General features: G+C 36.1%; 1 protein-coding gene across 5 annotated transcripts in view; it reads left to right on the top strand.

The window, feature by feature from the left end:
* Positions 1 to 20,542, top strand: part of TCERG1 (transcription elongation regulator 1) — a 60,082-nt gene that overhangs the window by 7,691 nt on the left and 31,849 nt on the right. For 3 of the 5 annotated variants that reach the window (XR_016513291.1, XM_090288069.1, XM_090288068.1), the window contains exons 3-9: positions 1,062 to 1,214; positions 2,081 to 2,546; positions 7,270 to 7,512; positions 12,469 to 12,531; positions 13,642 to 13,842; positions 14,552 to 14,664; positions 15,416 to 15,504. Coding sequence is in view for 4 of the 5 variants with exons in the window: in XM_090288069.1 (XP_090144195.1) it covers positions 1,062 to 1,214; positions 2,081 to 2,546; positions 7,270 to 7,512; positions 12,469 to 12,531; positions 13,642 to 13,842; positions 14,552 to 14,664; positions 15,416 to 15,504 (1,328 nt within the window). In the remaining variant the exon portion in view is untranslated. The remainder of the gene's footprint in view (positions 1 to 1,061; positions 1,215 to 2,080; positions 2,547 to 7,269; positions 7,513 to 12,468; positions 12,532 to 13,641; positions 13,843 to 14,551; positions 14,665 to 15,415; positions 15,505 to 20,542) is intronic. The other 2 variants (XM_090288071.1, XM_090288070.1) reach the window with 1 other exon arrangement.

Genomic DNA, 20,542 nt, shown 5'->3' with positions numbered 1-20,542 from the left:
GTGGTTTTATACTAAATCCAGGTGATATCCAGCTAATGTGCACGAGACATAGTTGAGGTAGATATTATATAGAACATGAGTCTGTGTGCTGATGCTTGAAAGATGCTAAAGTGAATCCAAAAAAAAAACCTGGAGTATGAGAAAAATTTTTAAGAAAACGAAGTACATTTTCACATCATTAGGATAGTGTCAATCCCATTATCCAGATTAAGATGCTTTAGATATTGAATTTTTGTGTTACTTATATATTATAGAGGACATCTTTTAATCTCTGTTCAAAATCTGTTAAAATGTTAGACCATTTGTCTGCTTTAGTAAGTAAGGTATAGCAGTTACAGTTGAATTGTGTGGCTCAGGATTTTAGGTTGTGTTGGCAGTCATGAAAGAATGACAGTGAAGAATTATTAGAGACAGGATTGACTCCAGGAAATTAAAAAATGTAATATATACCATTTAAATTCATATTTTCCACTAAAAATAAAATGGATAATTTTTTTATTGTGTCTTCTAAATTTAACTAATTGTTCATGTCATTGCTGAGCTACATTACTGTTATTTGAAAAATAGAAAATGATGAATTTTTTTTAGCTAATATATTTTTTCTTGTAGGAAAAGGAAGGATTAACTTTATCTGATTTTATTTCTATGTTACTTGTAAAATTCTGTTTCTCTCTTGGTTGGTTCTTACTGTAAGTGAAGTCTGGAGGCATTGGTGTGCCTAGTATTTAAAAAGATACAAAAACCACTTATTTTCTTTTGAAAGTAATCTAGTGCCTAGTGTATAAAAATTGCAGACAAAGTATAAAGAATAAAGCCAAATTCACCCATAATGCTATTGCCCAGAGGTAACTGCTATATGTTGATGTATTTCTTTCCAGTCTGTTTAGCAACCATTTTTGTTACAGAGAAACTTTGCTTCTGTATCCTAGATGAATATATTGATTGGACTATAACACTAGTTCAGTTTCTCTTATAGTGCTTTACTTTTGGGTAAAATTTAGTGATAATTGAAGGAAAAAAGTCAAATGCAAGTGACCATTACTGTTCTTGTGAATTAACAGAGACCACCTTTCATGCCTCCACCCATGGGAACCATGCCTCCTCCTCCGGGTATGATGTTTCCACCAGGAATGCCTCCTGTGACTGCTCCTGGTACTCCAGCACTGCCTCCTACTGAGGAGATATGGGTTGAAAATAAAACTCCAGATGGGAAGGTAAATTAGAAAATATATCTAGATTGTTAACTCCTTAGTGACAGAAGAGTAAAACTTAAAGAGCTCTGGCAGATTGAGATCAGTGACAGTATTCTTGCCAGTTATAAGAATGAGCCTGGGGTAAGCGGGGCGTGGGGTAGGACTTCAGGAAAAGCTCACTGGATTGGACCTGTGCACAGAATGGAGTGCTGAGACTAATTACAGTAAAAGGATCAAAGCAAAACCAGCAAAGAGAAAAAGGTGCACTGGGTGAAATCTGGAGAAAACTAAGTACAAGCTTCCTAGAGTCCACTCTGTGGAAGCGTATAGAATGTGTATATTTTCTTCAGCATGGAGTTATGACAACATACATTAAGGGCTGTCTACCAGAGAGGCTTACCTGAGCTGGGGAGTCAAGTCTTTTCATTGGGGACTGGCACCATCTACCTGGCACATGCCAAAATTCCAAACCCTCAGTGGGAAAGCAGGTATTTAGCATAAACTGCATTATTTGTGCACAGTGAGCTATTCTTACCAGTTAGAGAATGGTGGTAATCCTCCCCAAATCCATGTTTCCAGATGCCAGCCAAGCAGGGCTTTTCGAGGTTAGCAATCAGCCCTGCTATGTTAACTTTTCTGCACAAAAATAATCTTGGTTTTCCTTTTTATGTGTGTGTTAAAGATACAATGTGCTCATTATAGAAAATTGGAAGGGGAGAAAGGAGGGAAAAGTTACCTACTGTCTTCTGATGTACAAATAGCAAAATTTGAAGTGTTTCCTCTAAATTTTTTTTTCAATAATTTTTAAGAGAAAATATAGCTGCATTATTATTTTTTAATGAGAGTTGACAGATTCTGTAATACCAGTGATTTTGGTTCCTCTGCAGGTTTATTATTATAATGCTCGGACACGTGAATCTGCATGGAGCAAGCCAGATGGAGTTAAGGTCATTCAGCAGTCAGAACTGACACCTATGCTTGCAGCCCAGGCGCAGGTTCAGGCCCAGGCGCAGGCCCAGGCGCAGGCCCAGGCCCAGGCCCAGGCTCAGGCCCAGGCCCAAGCACAAGCTCAGGCCCAGGCTCAGGCCCAGGCCCAGGCCCAGGCCCAGGCCCAGGCCCAGGCTCAGGCGCAAGCTCAGGCCCAGGCCCAGGCTCAGGCTCAGGCGCAAGCCCAGGCTCAGGCGCAAGCCCAGGCCCAGGCCCAGGCCCAAGTGCAAGCACAAGCAGTAGGAGCTTCCACCCCTACGACCAGTAGCCCAGCACCTGCAGTATCCACTTCAGCATCATCGTCGACCCCGTCCTCTACCACTTCTACCACAACAACTGCCTCTTCGGTTTCGCAGACAGTATCAAGTGAGTACCAGTCAGTATGTGTTTTCGTTTAGGGGCTAGGGAAATGGATAAGTAGGCACTGTATTCCAGAATGATTCATGTATTATCCTTGATGTTATTTTAAAAACATTTTTGACATGAGACTTTGGGTTTAAGAAGAACAGAAATTTACATTAGTGGAAGAGATGATATGCCCAGTTGCAATTCATGAAGCTGAACAGGGAAAGTGCAAAGTTAGTTAATCTGTTAAACTTGGCTAACAAGTTGAATGCTGGGTGCTGTGCGCTTTGTGAAATAAGTGGAAGTCTTGGTCCCTATCTTATAGAACTTCCAGTTTTTCTAATTGAGGGGGCCAGCATAATGCACATAAAAACATTGTAGTGTGCAGAATTACACAGTGAAAACAGAAGATGGAACAGTTTGAGAAAATGGAGAGACAAGTGGGTATTGAGGTTGATCATGAAGGATTTGTGGTAGAATTTGAGTATGTTCAAAAGTAAGGAGATGTATTTCAATTAGAGGAGAACAGCATCAATAAAGTTCAGGAAATGAGGATAAATATATTTGTGGGATTGTTAAGGAACCCTTGAGGTGGGAAGGTATATATTGGTGAATATATTGAATAAGTGTGAACTCAGGTTATGGAGAGTTTTAAGAACCGGGCAAGTGGGTGAATCAGTGAATCAGGCAGGTCCAGGGAGTCTGTAGATATGCAGTATTCTGGAAGATTTTTTTGGTGCTCAGTTTTTGGGTAGTGTTGAAATTGGGAACTTTCTAGGAGGTTTTCAATAATTGTGTTTAGAGGTGGTTAGATCCTAGAATGGTATGTAGGCAGATGAAGTGAGGAGTTGAAAAAGAAGCAGTGAGACAGGTAAGAGAATTTTCAGATATAAAGTCACAGAGGCCCAAAGGTTAGGTCTTCTCTAAAATGATGAGAGGTGATAAATAGATTTCAGGGATGAAGAAAGAAGAATCTATTAATTTGCTTAGAAGATTGTCATTAATATTTATACTACTACCCTTTATTTGTTGTTGTCACTTACTCTGCAGGCTGAGATTGAGCCCCAGAATATTTAAATAATGATTACAATATATTTTTTTAACCCTCACCCAAGGATATTTTTTAATTGATTTTAGAGAGAGAGAAAAGAAAAGAGAGAGAGAGGGAGAGAGAGAGAGAGAGAGAGAAAGAAAACATTGATATGAGAGAGAAACATTGATCAGTTGCCTCTTGTACACACCTCTACCAGGGATCAGACCCGCAACCTAGGTACGTGCTCTGACCGAGAATCAAACCCACAACTTCACACCCTTTTGGTGCATGGGACAATGCTCCAACCAACTGAGCCACCTGGCCAGGGCTAAATAATGATTTTATTGGTTTGATTGTTTATGATACTGTTACGAAAAGACATATCCCAACGGGGTGATTATAATTTTGATTATTTTGCTACATGGATAATAGAGATGATAATAAGAAAAAAAAGTACCTCTTTCTTCAGTTGCCTCAGGGACTTGGGATTTATTAGTGTCAATTACATTGTAAGGAATATGTATGTGAGAAATTGAATCATAGTAGATTCAAATTTAACTTATTTTATTGATACAAGAAGTAATCTAAGAAGTAAGGTACGTGTATGGAGACAGTTTTTTTTAAGGCCCTACTTGACATTTTTTAGACAAAACTGTACTTAATAGGAAGATATAAATGCTTTACAAGTCTGTTTTCTTTTGTAGCTAAGGTAAACTCTGATATGGAAATATATCAGTGAATTCTGATATGGAAGTCAACAGCTAGCTGGTTGAGGGTCTTTGCTGTTTTATAGGTTAGTGCTTCTAAAACCTGTGTGACAAGGCAGAAAACTTAGTTTTTATGGGGTACCTGTTGTGGTAATGGGAGGGGGGGGTTAACAAAAGCAATGTGGTTCTCTATTTGTTCCCTGCCTTCTTAGGAAGGAGAAATACCTTGTTTTAAGGAAGGTGGATAGCCAAGTACTTTAACTGTTCTATGTGTATTCCATTTCTTTAATTTTTTACTTATTTATTGATTTTAGAAAGGAAGAGAGAGATAAACATCAATTTGTTGTTCCACATATTTATACATCCATTGGTTGACTCTTGTATGTGCTCTGACTGGGGACCAAAACCACAACCTTGGCATATTGGGACGATGCTCTAACCAGCTGAGCTACCTGCCAGGGCTAATGTGTATTCCATTTCTATATCAGGGGGATCTTCAGGCTCATTGCTATCTTGTGATTGTCAACTGTTCTGTTCAGAACCCCCATTTGTCATTTTTCACACTGCCCTTCAGTGATTGAGAGGCCTTTATTCTAAGAACAGAAGAACAAAATTATGTTCTTTTTACTGCCTTTAAACATCAATTTTGATGTCTTTCTGAGTATTCCTTACATCTGTTTTTATTTCACTTGATTCAGTGTCATGAAGTATTATCATGCTACAGTCTTAATATTTCTCCATCTGTTATAGTCACTTGTCTTTTGTAGTTGAGATCTAAGGCTGGATTAGTAGTATATTTTGAGGCATAGTGATTCACTAGTTATTTTAGCAAATGGAGTTAGTAGGAATTTACCCCCTATAAAATCCTAGCTGCCATTGTCCCAGTTTCTATTTAATTCTTTTATTGCCTTTATCCTTTTCCTCTCATGACTTTTCACCACTTATCAAATCAGAAAATCCTGTGTCAGCTAGAGAAATGGGTTGCGTGAATACTTTTTGCCATCCCCATTGGGTGTTCCTTTCCACTTGAGATTTGATGCCTTTATAACTCATTTTATTTTCCTAATTATAGTACTTTGTATCAAAATTTTGGTAATTCTATCTAAATGCTATTACCATAATATCTTTAAAAATGTAATTCTGAGAACTGTAGTACAGACCTGGGCATATGGGACTAAAAATTAAGATGTTTATATTTTTAACTCCAGTTGAGATAAACTCATTTAATCCTGTGCAAGTTTGTGAAAAATGCTGATAAATCCTACTTTTCAGAGAAGTTGGAAAGAATAAATAGATGTATTTTCAGCCATTACAGTAGATTGCAAATGCTTAATGGTATATGTATGGGACTGGGCAAATGTTGCATGTAATTTGTATTTTTCACACTGTTATAAAATTATATTAATATGATACTGTACCCTAAGGCTAGGTCTATGCTAGACCAACAATTCATTCCTGGGCCCCTGAAGATACTTGTTTGGCCCTGCTGTCTATTTAGCCAAGGTGAGTCCCTTATTAACAAGTATGAAATTGCTCACATCTCCCCAGCCTAAGTGAGTTTTTCGTTATCAGACACTGAAAAAGGATGCTGACAAAGTTTGTTGTCAGCTGGAGTACTGGGTGGTTTGTACTGAACAGTGTGTTTTCCCTTAGAATGTAATTGGCTTAAATATTGGGAAAGCACTGTTTTGTTTTATTTAATTTGGTAAATTCATTCTTAGTTTAATATAGGTAGAATTTGACATTTTTCTTTACAACAAGGAGAAGTATTTCTTACCAGTGAATCACCAAAATGAATTTTGTTTTGGAATTATATGGATTATGAATGAATAAAAAATATATTTTGTAATATTTGAGAACTGAAACTTTAAAAAGTTTGAAATATGAATTTTATTTTTAGGTCACAATTTGATTTTAAATGTGATTACTAAAGATGAAATGTTTTATTTTTGATACTTAAAAATAACATATTAGGAGAACCAAATTAGTCTTAATTTCTCATTCTCTTGGTCTCTTGTACTGGAAACCTAAGCATTTCTTTTTTTTTTTTTTTTTTTTTTGAAATAATTTTAGAGAAATCCAGGTTGTTGTTTTTGGCTCCATTTGTTCCTATCCAGTCAGTCATTAGATATTGCATATCTCTTTCTCTCTGTTCTTTTTTGCTTGGATAATTCCAGATATGTTGAAGTTGATTTTCCCACCTCTGTTCTTTTTCTTCTTCCTATGCCTCTGCCAAGTTAATTCAACAAGTGAACACTGATTATAAGACTTCAATACAGAAACCTTAAATCAGCCTTCCCACACTCCTTTTACATTCATGAAGCCATACAAATAAATGTGAACGCATTCTTATTAAAAATTCAAACTCTTAACAAAACACATGTAATACAAAGTGAAAGGCATACACAAGTGTAATGAGTTAATATACATATTTCAGAATGTGTGCTTCTCCACCATTCTACATTTACATACCCAGTAAAATGCACACTCCTTAGTCTTCTGTTCAGGCCTTCTACTTTGTGCCTCTGGCCTACCTTCCCAGCCATAACTCACTGATTCTGATGGTATGCCTCGTGTTTTACAAGTTGACCACTTGCCTTCTGTTTTCTAAACAGTTCCTGGTTGTTGCCTGCTCTTTGCTTATACTTACTTTTCCCACTACTTGCTTATTTTCTCCTTCCACATTGTCGTTTTTCTTGTTGAAATTCTAATCTTTCAAGACCTGCCATCACAGCATAAAATTTTCTGTACCCTCTCTTAGTTAGAAATGGTCTTTGGGTCTTGATTTACCTTCCTATACATTTATCCCATTTCACTTTGGATTTTAGTTATTTTTTATATTTCATTTACCTATTTCCAAGCTTCTTGAAGACAGAGACCTTGTTACAAATTTCTTGCAGTGCATGGAATGGGCCCTTAAAATACTTACTGAATGAGTGAATGATGAATGGCTATAGTGAAATGTTTTATGAAGGAGTGATGCCTATTTTTGTTCTTTTATCAGCACCCACAACACAAGATCAGACTCCCAGTTCTGCTGTTTCAGTTGCCACGCCTACAGTTAGTGTCTCAACTCCTGCTCCTACAGCCACACCTGTGCAAACCGTTCCCCAGCCGCACCCCCAGACGTTACCTCCGGCTGTCCCTCATTCAGTACCTCAGCCAGCAGCAGCAATACCTGCTTTTCCACCTGTAATGGTACCTCCGTTTCGTGTTCCTCTTCCTGGCATGCCAATTCCACTTCCAGGTAAACCAATTGATTATAGTAGTCTTTCCAGCTATGTTCTCATACTGTCAGTTTGTTCTCATGTGTCTGTTGCATTTGAAATTTGCCTTGAATCTCACCTGTTTGAAATGTTTTGGAACGATTCATGGCTAACTGCAGTATTTTCTCTTCAGTTTTGGTAAATGTCCTTTTTGTTGTTGTTTACATGTCTTTAAATTAGAGCCACATTTAAAGCTACACTCATTTTGGATAGTGGCCTCAAAGAATTAAAAATGATTATCTTGTGTAAATATGTTCTAAGTGCAATATTTTAAAGGGATTGAGTCTATGAAGTTGAGAGACCATAAGTCATTGATAGTTAAAACAAGCTAATTGATTTATTACATACTGTGCATGATTCTAAGCACTTTACATGTAATTCATTTAATTTTCACAACTGTCCTATGAGGTAGGTTACAGAATCAGGTTAAATTACTTGCTGATGGTCACGTAGCTCATAAGTCATGGTGCCGGGATGTGAGCCTGAGCATTTCAGATCCAAATACCATGCTCTTAATAATTGTTTGTACTAGAATGAAAGTGTGAGTCATTAACTATAAAAAGAAAGTATTTAAAACAAATTAGAACTTTCCTTTGTAACCATTGTGAAGTATAACATGCACTATTTAAATATTTAGATAATTATAGTGTATTATTCTTTTTTTTTTTTTTTTTTTTTTGGTCTAGAGAAGGAATTAAGAGATTGTGGAATATAATTCTGCTTGTAGGGATTAAGCAGTGATAATGATGGGCATCTTAATTTGAGTGCATTTGCTGTTGTCGAACACATTTAATCCTTAACCCATGGTCTGTTCTCCTAGTATTCTAGTTGAAAATATCAATACCTTAGGTCGAGTACACAGGACTAGTTTGTAGCAAAGATGAATAGAACCGAGGCCTCTTGTCTCCCAGTTTTATGTTCCTCCCACTGTCTGTTACTGCCGCTTTTGTACTAGTTTCTGTGTAAGAATAGGGTTGTGATGCTGCTGCTTCTCAGATTTACACACATCTTAATTTTCACTGTTGCACTTTTTCCTGTGGCCACTTTGAAATGAACACTTTCAGATACTGTACCTTGCAAGAAAGAAGCCAAAATTTTTCAAGAATTACTTTTTTTTTTTTTTGTAGAAAAACCTTTTACACGTCATTGACATAGTGTTTGATAGTTAAATGCCTGGTATGAAGTTTAGGAAACCAAAAATGCTTTCTCTCATAATAGGGATTGCCCTTTTTCTAAACTAAATTTAAGACAAGTAGTTGGATACTTTCCTCTTTGGATATACTTTTTGTAGAAAACTAAATGATGCAGGATAGCTCGATGTTCTTGATAACATCTTGCAATCTTGGTCTGCTTTAGGGTCAAGGGCAGTATTAGGACCAGATCCTGGATTCTGAGTGTTATGAAGGAACTAAGGCTGTTAGTTCTATAGAGATAAAATTTAGAGGTAGCATAGTATTATTAAAGTATTTGGAAGGCTATCTATGAAAAGACTTGTATTTTGCTTTAGAGGTTTTTAATAGGACCAGTGGGTTTTGAAAGGCACAGAATAGCAAAATTTGTATAGAAAGTGAAATTTTGTCACAGTGAAATTCCTTCAGTTATAGCACCATTTTGATGTATGGTTTTTGTTCTGTGACCCTACTCATCAAATGTTTGAAGAGATAGTGGTGTTATGAAGCAAGATGGAAGTAAAAGGCATTTAATAAATGGCAGCCACTAATGACATTTCGTAGATCATTTGGAAGGGAATTCGAGTTCAGCAGTAAAATTTTATCTAAGACAACAAGAGTCTTTGGAGAAGAAGCTAGTGTTTTATAGAAAGAAATATTAATATTTATTTATATAGTAAGCCATTATGTTTATTTATTTTCTCATTTTCCCTTCAATTCAGTCCTCCAACGTGCTTTAGTGAAAAAGACTTCTCTCTTTTTCAAGTCTTTGGTTTTATGTACAATGAGATCCATCTGATTGTATATAACATTAATTATATTAATTTGGCATTAAGGTGAACAGGAGGGATTTGGATGCAGTTTATCTTGGAGCCTTAAATTCTTTTTGAAATAGGCAATGGTGTGTGGTTCTAATGGGTATGATTAAGGAAGGGACAGTCAGACAAGATGAAGAAAAGGTGAGAAAAAGATAGGTAAAATACTGGCATAAGAGGTGGTAATGGGCATAGTAAATTGGATTAGAATTATAGGATTTCTACTTCTAAGGCTAAAATCTTGGAATTTTAAGAAACTTATTGTCAGTGACATAAGAATTATCCAAAATGCTAAATGGAATTTTCTAATTTCCTGATACAAAATAATTTGAGGATAGAGTTGTAGCTGAATTGAACAAATGCTCCCTTTAAAAAGAAGATTAAAAACTTAGATGTGTGGTCATTTTGTGAGTCTTCATGATATGTATGTAATAATCACCCAAAGATAAAACCTGAAGTCTTTTAGCATGAGAAGAAACACATATGACCTTTCAGTGTGGTCTACATGTTGATAGTCAAATACAAGAGTTCTGTGTTGCCCCAATTGGTATATAACAATGACAGTTATGTCTAAATACAAAGAGATTTGATTTTCTTCTGTTTAGGCCATATAGTTAAAATCTCTCTTGGGGTTTATTTTGGAGAACAGTCTTTGAGGATAAAGTTTATATATTGGGTTGGCCGAAGAGTTCGTATGGTGTTTTTCCATAAAATAAGACATTTTTCATTTTCACCAGTAACTATTGATTTGGATATTTTGCGTATGTCAGCTATCTCCTGCTACTGGTTTCTAGTGGGTAGGGGCCAGGGGCGCTGGTAAACATCTTCCAATGCATAAAACAGCCCCACAGCAAAGAATGTCAATAGTACCAAGAAACTTCGCAAACCATGTTGGAAACATTTGATCACAGCACCTTCTCCATACACTGCACAAATCTTTTTTTGCGTTTCAGTTGTGTTTTTACTTTTGAAATAATAGAGCATAATATGCAAAAATGTTGCTTATTTTCTTCCATCTTCAGTATTAAAATGGCTTCACAAAAATTCACCAATTTTGATGATTTTTTAAATGCACCCTGATATGGCAGCTGTCACAATGCAATCTGACAAAATTGTTTAAAATGAAGTTAAAGATAACTAAGCACTCCTGCTTGAGCCATGGTATACAGAAAAAACCAAATGGACTTTTTGGCTAACGCAATACAGGGTGGGGCAGAAGTAGGTTTACAGTTGCGAGTACACAAAACAGCTTATTCTTATATTTATTAATCATTGTATTAGTTGTATTACAACTGTAAACTTACTTCTGCCCCACCCTCTATTCTAGGCATTGAATTTCTAGTGCTGACTTAATAGGTTCCGTGGTCCCGCAGATGGCATCATTTAAACTAATTCAGACTTCATACATGCTGTAACTTCCTTAGCCAAATGAATTTTTCCATTGCTTTCTTTAAACATTAGGAAAAATGAAACTATACACATAACTTGATTCAGCATGCTTTTATGATAAGTCCTTTTGTTTGATTCTCAGAGTTAATAGAAAGTTTAGCTTTAATGTTCTTTATTTAAAATAGTAATAAAGAAAAAAGGCACTTTTTAAAAATTGGCTGTATTTTTGTGTGTGTGTGCGTGGACATAGATACAATATGTACAAACCCGGGGTTTAATTTTTGTCTTTGAATTAGAAATTTCTTGTACTTTAGTAAGGAAAATAGTTTATAATTTTTTATTTTATCGGTACCACTTTAGCTTAGGTTTAGTATTTTTAGCTGAAACAAATGGAAAATGAAATTTAATTTCCCACCCTTTTCCTTCATCCTTCAGCTTTTTCCTTTAAAACTTTTTCTTAAGTTGACTCTTTGATTTTGAATTTCCTCAATTAATGTCTTAGTTTCCAGCTTTTCCTTTCATTCTCTTTATGTCACCATTGTAATGCATCATAACGATTCTTCATTCTAAGAACTGTATGTAATTTCCATGTTTTTTTATAATCCTTATCTGAGGATATGTTTATTGAGAGAGGAGGAAGGGTGAGAGAGACAGAGACATCGATGTTGATGTGAGAGCGCAACATCGATCTGTTGCCTCCCTTTCGTGCCCAACCAGGGACTGAACCCACAACCTAGGTATGTGCCCTGACTGGGAGTCGACCTGCATCCTTTCTGGTGTACAGGACGATGCTCCAACCTGCTAAGCCACTGGCCAGGGCTCCATTCTGTAATACAAGTGCTACCTTTTGAGCTGGATTAAATGATAAGAGGTTTCTGAGGCAAATCAGCACATGTAGTCATTAATGAGATTCAAGGGCTGTGTTTTTTCTTAACGTTGTTAGCTGCTTTCACAGTGTTCCCAGCCTGTGGCATTGAACAAGGCAGACAAAAAACATGCATATTTTTTCATTAGTGGAATGCTACCCTCCTCTTCATCTACCCTTCTTTTATTTACAGTGGAATATTTGGATCCATCTCATACCTTTTTTCTCCCTTTCCCTCCCACATTTTTGTCCTATCTTTTTCTATTTCTGCATGGTTATGCTCCAGGCCTTAGCTTCTGCATGTAGTTCGTACATAGAAGCAGCACAGAGGAAGTGTCTTAGTGTCATGCTGCATCTGCCTTTCACTGGTATCTAAGCAACAGCAGCATGGGTTTGATGTCCTGTGAGAAAACGTCCCACATGAGAACTTTGTTGAATTTAAACTATTGTGACTCCTTCAACATCATCAGAGTTGGTTTGATAAAAAGGTAATCGATGTTCTAATTTAGAATTAGTTATCATTGAATTTGGCGCCACTTCCCACAAAATGTCAAACAAAAAGAAATTTTATTTCTTTCTTGGTCTTTTTCATTGGAAATAGCATACTAAATTGTAGTGGTAAATTATTTTCCTGAATCCCAGTGGTAGCTGACATACAATGGCAGCTTTCCAACGTATGCTTGCTTATCCATTTTACAGGTGTAGCAATGATGCAAATAGTCAGCTGCCCGTATGTAAAGACAGTCGCTACCACCAAGACCGGTAATTTTTAAAACCATCTTAGTTTGTTTTGTCTGTAAGTTGGCATGGTAGTGAATGTTGTTGTTTATTCTTTTATTTATTTATTTTTGCCCAAGTGAGTGGATTTTAAAATATTTTTCTTTTTAATGAGCAGTATAAATGCAGTTGTCATTTGGCCAACACTTAATTTTCCCAATTGCCTATAGTATTAGCTTCTTTGGTTCACAAAAGCAAATAAGGTCAGATCTCTTTATATCTTAATTTTTATAAGTGTAAACAACTTCATTCTCATATTCATAACATTTAATTTTATTTTTTGATGTGTGTTTTTAAGTTAAATATAAAAAAATCATTTCCATGTGTAAAGTGCTGTGATTATGCTTGCATGCTAGTGAATATATGTGTGTGAATATTTGTGTGTATAGTATAAGTTTACATTTTAAAATAAATGATGATAGCTACTTAAAACTTAAATTCTAGTAGGGGATTTGAGGGTATTTCTATTTTAATGCACATATTCTTATTTTATTTATGTAATATCAGCTTTTTTAGCTATCTTGTAAAAAAGAAAAATCCTGGCTTACCTTTTAAAAAATAGGAGGAACTTTTTTTCTTTTAGGAAAAGACTATAAACTGACTTACAGAGTTTACAGGGATATCTGACTTAACCATTTAGTATTAAAAGTAGATTTGATTATAAACTCAGTCATTTACTTGAAAACTGAGAATTTTATTCACACGCTTTTAGGTACCTTAGAACTAGAAAATAATTTTGCCTTAGGAAATATGCTCATTGCCTTGATTTCATTATAATTCGAGAAATCCTTATAAAATATATTTCTGTTAATAAGTAGAGAATACAGTCTGATTTTTATAATTTATTATGTTAAGAGTTCATAGGTGTGACCCAAATTTCTGGCTGTTCTTAAGGTACTTCTTGGGTTGAATTTATGAACTTAGGCATTAGAACTAAAGCAGGGAGTAATTAAGCCACATTTTATTTGACCTTTTTTTTCGTTCCAACTGATTCATTCATTTATTACTATTTAATAGATTTAGCTCATATGTTAAAGATTTATTTTGAATTGCAATTTGGTACTTGGGTCTAACTTTTTATTCTTCTTCTTTTAGGTGTATTGCCAGGAATGGCCCCTCCTATTGTACCCATGATACATCCCCAGGTTGCTATTGCAGCTTCACCTGCTACCTTAGCTGGAGCAACAGCAGTTTCTGAGTGGACTGAATATAAAACAGCAGATGGGAAGACATATTATTATAATAATAGAACATTAGAATCAACCTGGGAAAAACCCCAAGAACTAAAGGAAAAAGGTATAGTTTAATAACTTGGTGGGAGATAGTGTAAACTATGATATTATAAATAGAAGGCTATTTGAAATTCTGAGTTAATTTCTTTTTCACACAGTTGAGGGATTTTCTAATTACATTGTTGGATTGTTTATTCCTATGAATTAAAGAGTCAAATTTACATGTTTGCCCTATCATTTTTCCATCTGGAGAAATTACATTATATGTACATACAAATTACTATTGTTGGGAATTGCATAATTCTATTGAATAATTATTGGTATCCTTATTAAGATTGATAATACTGATCAGAAAGGAATGTGTGTATTGTATATCTTCTGAAGTAAAAAATTTAGGACCTTGGAGTCTTAGATGAAGAAAACTCGTAATTTTCTATACCACAAAGTCTCTATTTCTGTTCCTAAGTATCTTAATATATTTTCCCTTTTAGCAAAATGAATGATTGCTATTGTGCAAATGATACATGAATGAGCTGAAAGACGTTGTGTTCCTCTGAAATCAGTAGTTCTTTCCAATGGCAGTTTCCTGATTGTTACAGCAAGATATTTGAAGTTGAGCATTACATTCGATTCAAATTAATATTAAGGATGAATGTTTTATTTTTGTGGTTAGTAACTTCTAGTTATGGAATATCTTAACTGCTTAATCTCTGAAAGTTTTTGAAAAATTATATCAAAACCATGGAGTGACATTATCTTAACGTTTTAAATAGAAAAATTGGAAGAGAAGATTAAAGAACCAATGAAGGAACCTTCTGAAGAACCTTTGCCAATGGAGACAGAGGAGGAGGATCCTAAAGAAGAGCCAATAAAGGAGATAAAGGAGGTAAAGGGACTCATGGTAGCCAACACTGAGTGATGGGTACCAGTTGCTTGTAACTGAAGATCCATTTGAAATAGTTGTAGGTAATCGTTATAAATCTGATTTCTGAGATTTAGGGTCCTTGGGAGTTTCTAATTCAGTTTTTCTTTTGTAAGTTTCATTAAGTTACTTCTTATAGTAAATCAAGGTCCCTAGAAAGAAAGGGTCTTAGACCAGAGCTTGGACCTGATTTTCAACCTCCTGATTAACAGACTGGTACATGTTAAAATTATAAGTACAAATTCACATTTGGAGACTGTTCATTCTATTTTACCTGTCCTGATTTGGAATGATCTCCATATAGCACTAAAAGAGCTCTATTCTTTGGAAGCTTCCTTGATTCAGTGAGGGAACAATGGCAGTCATGTTTTATTAGTAAGGAAGTTAGCAAAAAAAGAAATGACCTTCAATGAAGAACTTGCCTTTAATTTTGTAAACTGTATTCCCCATTTCTGTTTCTAAGCAAATGGTTAGTGAATCTGTAAGAGAGGACCATCTCCTGTTGCCAGGGTCTGGTATGGTGGAATTTGGGTTTGTCTAGAGGTCAGGGATTTAGAACTTAATTAGAAATTCCTACCCAGAGTCTCCCCTTCCTGTGCTAGCAATAGACCGGATGGTGGTTGTACTTTGAGGTATTTGCATTAATACTTGTATTTGTGGAACATTCTGTTATCCTCTTATGATACTGACTAAATGGAAGTAATATTTCCTGTAGGAGCCCAAAGAAGAGGAGATGACTGAAGAAGAAAAGGCTGCCCAGAAGGCGAAGCCAGTAGCTACTACCCCTATTCCTGGTACCCCGTGGTATGTATGTATTTGCTTTGATTAGGCAGTCGTTATTGATTTGCCATACTTTTCTGTCACATGGTTTATCCTATAGAAGGTACTTTTAGAAAGTATATGTCAAATATATATTTTTATCTACTGAACATGTTGGTTTTTGTTGGTTGTATTTTGGGGGTTCAAACCTAAAACTCAATTGCTGTAGTGTCTTTCTCCCTTCATGGTGCTTTCTGTTCATGTTTATTGTCCATAGTTATAGCCTTGAACCATGTGAGATCCTGGCTCTTGTTTATTGTTCAGCGTTTTTAAAATTGGCTTTTGTATACATAACCACATGTGAATTTGTTTCTAGAACTATGTGAAATTGTGTCTTTCATCTAATTGTTGAATGGTCTGTTTTTTCTTCCTTTGGTTGTTTCTTTTTTTTTTTTTCCCTTTACCCATGTCAGTGCTTTCTCCCCTGTTCCTGCTTCAACTCATTTAATCCATCTGTAGTCCACACACTGCAGTAAGCTGATTTATAATCTATAGCAGTGATTTTCAACCTTCTCATCCCATGGCACACATAAACTAATAAAATTCTGTAGCACATCAAAAAATATATATTTTTGGGCAGTCTGACAAAAAGTTAGTTATAATTTTGATTCATTCACACCAGACAGCTGTTGTTGTGTTGTCTATTGTTTTTTTCCTTTTGGACAATCAAGCAGAAATAGGTCAGTGCCCCTGATTAATTAGTTGAGTATTGCATGTTTAAAAATTCTTGCAGCACACCAGTTGAAAATTGCTTATCTATAGCATCTCCAACTTGTTTTTCTTGCTTTCTCCTCCTTGTTTTTGTTATAGAAAAAGTAAGTATGTTTGTTTTAGAGTTCCATTCTGGATTTTATATTTGCATCCCCAGGATATTGTGTAGTAAACTGCTCCATTTCTCAATTTCCTCTAAACTAACAAGCAGATACAGAGATGTGATCATATTCAGGTTTGATCCTTTTGGTAAGACTAGTTTGTAAGTGATGATGTGCCTTTCCCTCAGGATGCATCTAGCTGTTTCTTTTCTTGTGTGATGTTAGCATCCATTGCTTATTATTGTGGCCTAGATCAGTGGTTTTCAACGAGGAGTAAGTTTGCCACTCCTCTTCCCTCCCCTCCGAGCCCCTCCATCAGTTGATGTTTGGTAAAGTCTGGAGACATTTTTGCTTGTCATAACTTGGGAGGTGTTAATAGTGTCTTAACATCTAGTAGGTAAAGAGACCAAAGATAAGATCCATTAAATCATTAAGGGTTGAAAGTGCTGGTAATGTATTCCTATCATTCCTTTTCCATTTATTAACTGGAATCCTTAGAGATGCTTCCCCTTACTAACATTGGTTACTCAGAGGTGCAAATTGCATAGGAAAGAACAGATATACCATTTTCCAGAATGAGTTGGTTTGGGTATCACAAATTCATAGATTTAAATATATTTTATGTTTCTGTCCATTGCAGTTATTGTCCTTATTGATGTTTACTTGTTTCATCTTTGGCTAGGTGTAAGGAAGCCTCTTAAGGTTGACTTCTGAAGGTTTTTGTTTTGTTTTCTTACAACCCTATCTGATACCTTCCTTGCTTTCTGCTCTTACACGAAGTTCCTGACTTATCTCATGTATTTCCTGTCTCAGACCTAGATTCAGCCATTTTCCCAAGGAGCCCTGGTTTCTTTTTGTGGAAGTGGCACTAACAGGCCTCAGTGTGGGATCTAGAGGTAGTTGTTACTACTGACTTAGTCATTATTTTTTACCTCTTTGGTAGACACAGCTGGAAGATACTACATTGAAAGATACATAATGAGTTCATGCCATTTCATTCAGATTTACTTTAAGATTTTTACTGAAACTTAAAGTCTTATTTTCATTCTAATTACTCATTTGCTTTTCACACACACAAGTCACAAAATAACTACCAACAGTATCACTCTTAACAGTGTCATTACTGAAGGCAGTTTAAGCTTTCTTTTCCAAGTTTTTTTTTTGTTGTTGTTGTTCAGGATGTATTACTCTAGGGTTGTATGGTAAAGTTGTGTTTTAAAGACATTTGGAATAGTTGTTTTCCATGTAGTTATTTCACCAACTTGATAAATGGCTCATTAAAAAAAATATAACTGCAAAATAGGTACTTGATTCCAAAATCAAAGTTATGAAAACAGTCTGTATTTAAAGAATATATTCCTAGGTTTCTTAATGATACATGGGAGACTTTTATTTAAAAGAGTATTATTTATTTATTTAAGTATATTTTATTGATTATCTTGTTACAGTATTACAGTAGTCCCAATTTCTTTTCCCTTAGCTCCCCTCTTCCCAGTACCCCCTTCCCTCCAGCAATCCTACCCCCCCTTAGTTCATGTCCATGGGTCGTGCATATAAGTTCTTTGGCTTCACCCTTTTCTATATTATTCTTCACTTCCCCCTGTCTATTTTGTACTAACAAATTATGCTTAGTCTCTGCACCATATTCCCATTTCGCCCCCTTCCCCTTCCCAGCTGATAACCCTGCAAATGATCCACACCCTTATGATTCTGTTCCTGTTCTGGTTGTTTGCTTAGTTTGTTTTTGTTTTTATTTTTTAGGTTCAGTTGTTGATAGTTGTGAGTTTGTTGTCATTTTAATGTTCATAGTGTTGATCTTCTTCTTCTTAAGATAAGTCCCTTTAATATTTTATATAATAATGACTTGGTGATGATGAACTCCATTAGCTTCATCTTGTCTGGGAAGCACTTTCTCTGCCCTTCCATTCTAAATAATAGCTTTGCTGGATAGAGTAGTCTTGGTTGTAAGTCCTTGCTTTTCATCATATTGAATACTTCTTGCCAGTCCCTTCTTGTGTGCAGAGTTTCTTTTGAGGAGAAATCAGCTGAGAATCTTATAAGCACCCCTTTATAGGTAACTCTGCTTTTCTCTTGCTGCTTTTAAGATTCTCCCCTTCTCTTGAACCTTTGGCATTTTAATCATGATGTGTGTTGGTGTGGTCCTCTTTGGGTCTAGCTTGTTTGGGACTCTATGTGCTTCATGGACTTGTATGTCTATTTCCTTCTCCAAATCTGGGAAGTTTTCCTTCATTATTTTTTCACAAAGCTTTCAGTTTCTTGCTCTTCTTCTTCTGGCACCCCTATGATTCAGATGTTGCACGTTTAAAGTTCCCCAGAGGTTCCTAAGGCTCTCCTTATTTTTTTTCCATTCTTGTTTCCTCCTCCTGTACGGGTTGACTGTTTTTTTTCTTTCTTATATTCTAAATCATTGATTTGAACCCCACTTTCCTTCTCTTAACCATGGGTTTTGTGTGGCTTTTCCTTCGTTTCATTTAGCATAGCCTTCGCTTCTTCCCTTATACATCTGCCATACTTAAGCATATCTGTCAATCCTGTGAGCATCTTTATCACCAGTGTTTTGAACTCTGCATCTGTTAGGCTGGCTATCTCCTCATTTGTTAGGTTGACTATCTCCTCATTGCTTAGTTCTCCCACTGGAACCTTGATCTGTTCCCTCTTTTGGGCCATACTTCTCTGTCTCCTCATCTTGACAGGCTCCTGTGTTTGTTTGCCTCTTTGTCTTAGGGAGAGCTGTTGCATCTGTTATGTTGTAAGGGGCAGAGCCTTAGGTATTTGTCAGTACAGGGCGACGCTGTGGCGCTGTGTGTGGGTGAGGGCTCTGAGAGGAAACAATGCCGCTTACCCAGCACTGGCCCCTTTTCCAGGCACTTCTCCCACTTTCATATGGGACTGGCGCCTCTCTAGCTGTTGCCATGCCGTTGTTCCCAGAGTGGGTGGGTCTGCAGACATCCTAGGACCGTGGGGGCCCTTTAAACAAGTGGACTCTGCTGAGACACCAGCAGTTTCTTCTTCTGCCCCAACCCCCAATGGTTTGCACAGTCAGAAGCAATGAGGCTTGATTTTCCCTGGCGCTGGGACTATGAGCTGTGCAGTCTGGTCAGGAGTTGGGAACGCTCTCCAGGTGTCCCGCCCCACTTTTTAAAATGTGTGACTGTGCTTATATTTATTTCCACCAATTTTTACTCCTAATATTTTATGATGAAAAAATAGAAACATACATTAATACTAAAAAATTGTTTCTAGAACAGTGAACACCACATATTGGCTACCTAGATTCTGCAGTTAATATTTTATTATATTTACTTTGTCACTTATCTGCCCATCCCTAAGTGCATCTCCCCATCAGTGTTTTTTGTTTTTTATTTTAATAATTGTAAGTTGCACATATCAGTGCACTTCACCCCTAGGCACTTTATCATACACATTATTAGCACATGACAGTTTTGGGACACAGTAATTCTTTTTCCATAGTTTTTCTTTTAATTCTGATGTCCTATCAGCTTCACATTCCACATTTACCACCAATACCATTGGTGCTGTATTAACATACTTGTGTATTTTGAAGCCAACATGAGTTAGAAGAGCATCTTAATCTTAAAGTAGTCACCGCTCTTAGCATAGATCAAACAAACTATAGAAAATTTAGACTTGTTTATCTTTATTGGGAAAGAAAACTATCTAACAAGATGTCATAAATGTCTCACGTTGGTTCTAATGGAAACTCTTGAAGAGAATTCTGTGTTGAATATTTGCATGAAAATCTCTGCCTCCCCTAATGCCCTTGCTTTTAAATTAAGTGCAAACAGAGGTCAAACTTAGCGCATTTTTTATTCTGTAGGATCATTGAGCCTTAGTTTTTGTCCAAATTTCATAAAAGAACAAAAAGGGTATCCAGTCTATTTCTACAAAACATTTTGGTTTAGTACTACATTATGTGCTTACCTATTTATTTTTATTTGTGCTATTGAGGTATAGCTGCACATATTTAAAGTTTATTGCCACAATCAGGACAAACATTTCTAGTATCCCCAAAAGTTTTCTTGTGTCCCTTTTGTAGTCCATCCCTCCCTCCTTCCCCATCCCTAAGCATCACCCTTTCGATTATTATAGATTGCTTTTGCATTTTCTGTAATTTTGTATCAGGAATCATGTAGTATATACTTTTCCTGTATAGTGTCTTTTTAAAAAAT

Source organism: Furipterus horrens, unplaced genomic scaffold (assembly GCF_987537825.1).
Source record: "Furipterus horrens unplaced genomic scaffold, mFurHor1.1.pri manual_scaffold_10, whole genome shotgun sequence".
NCBI lineage: Eukaryota > Metazoa > Chordata > Mammalia > Chiroptera > Furipteridae > Furipterus > Furipterus horrens.
Note: the sequence above shows the minus strand (reverse complement) of the source record. Positions and strands in the feature narration are given on the sequence as shown.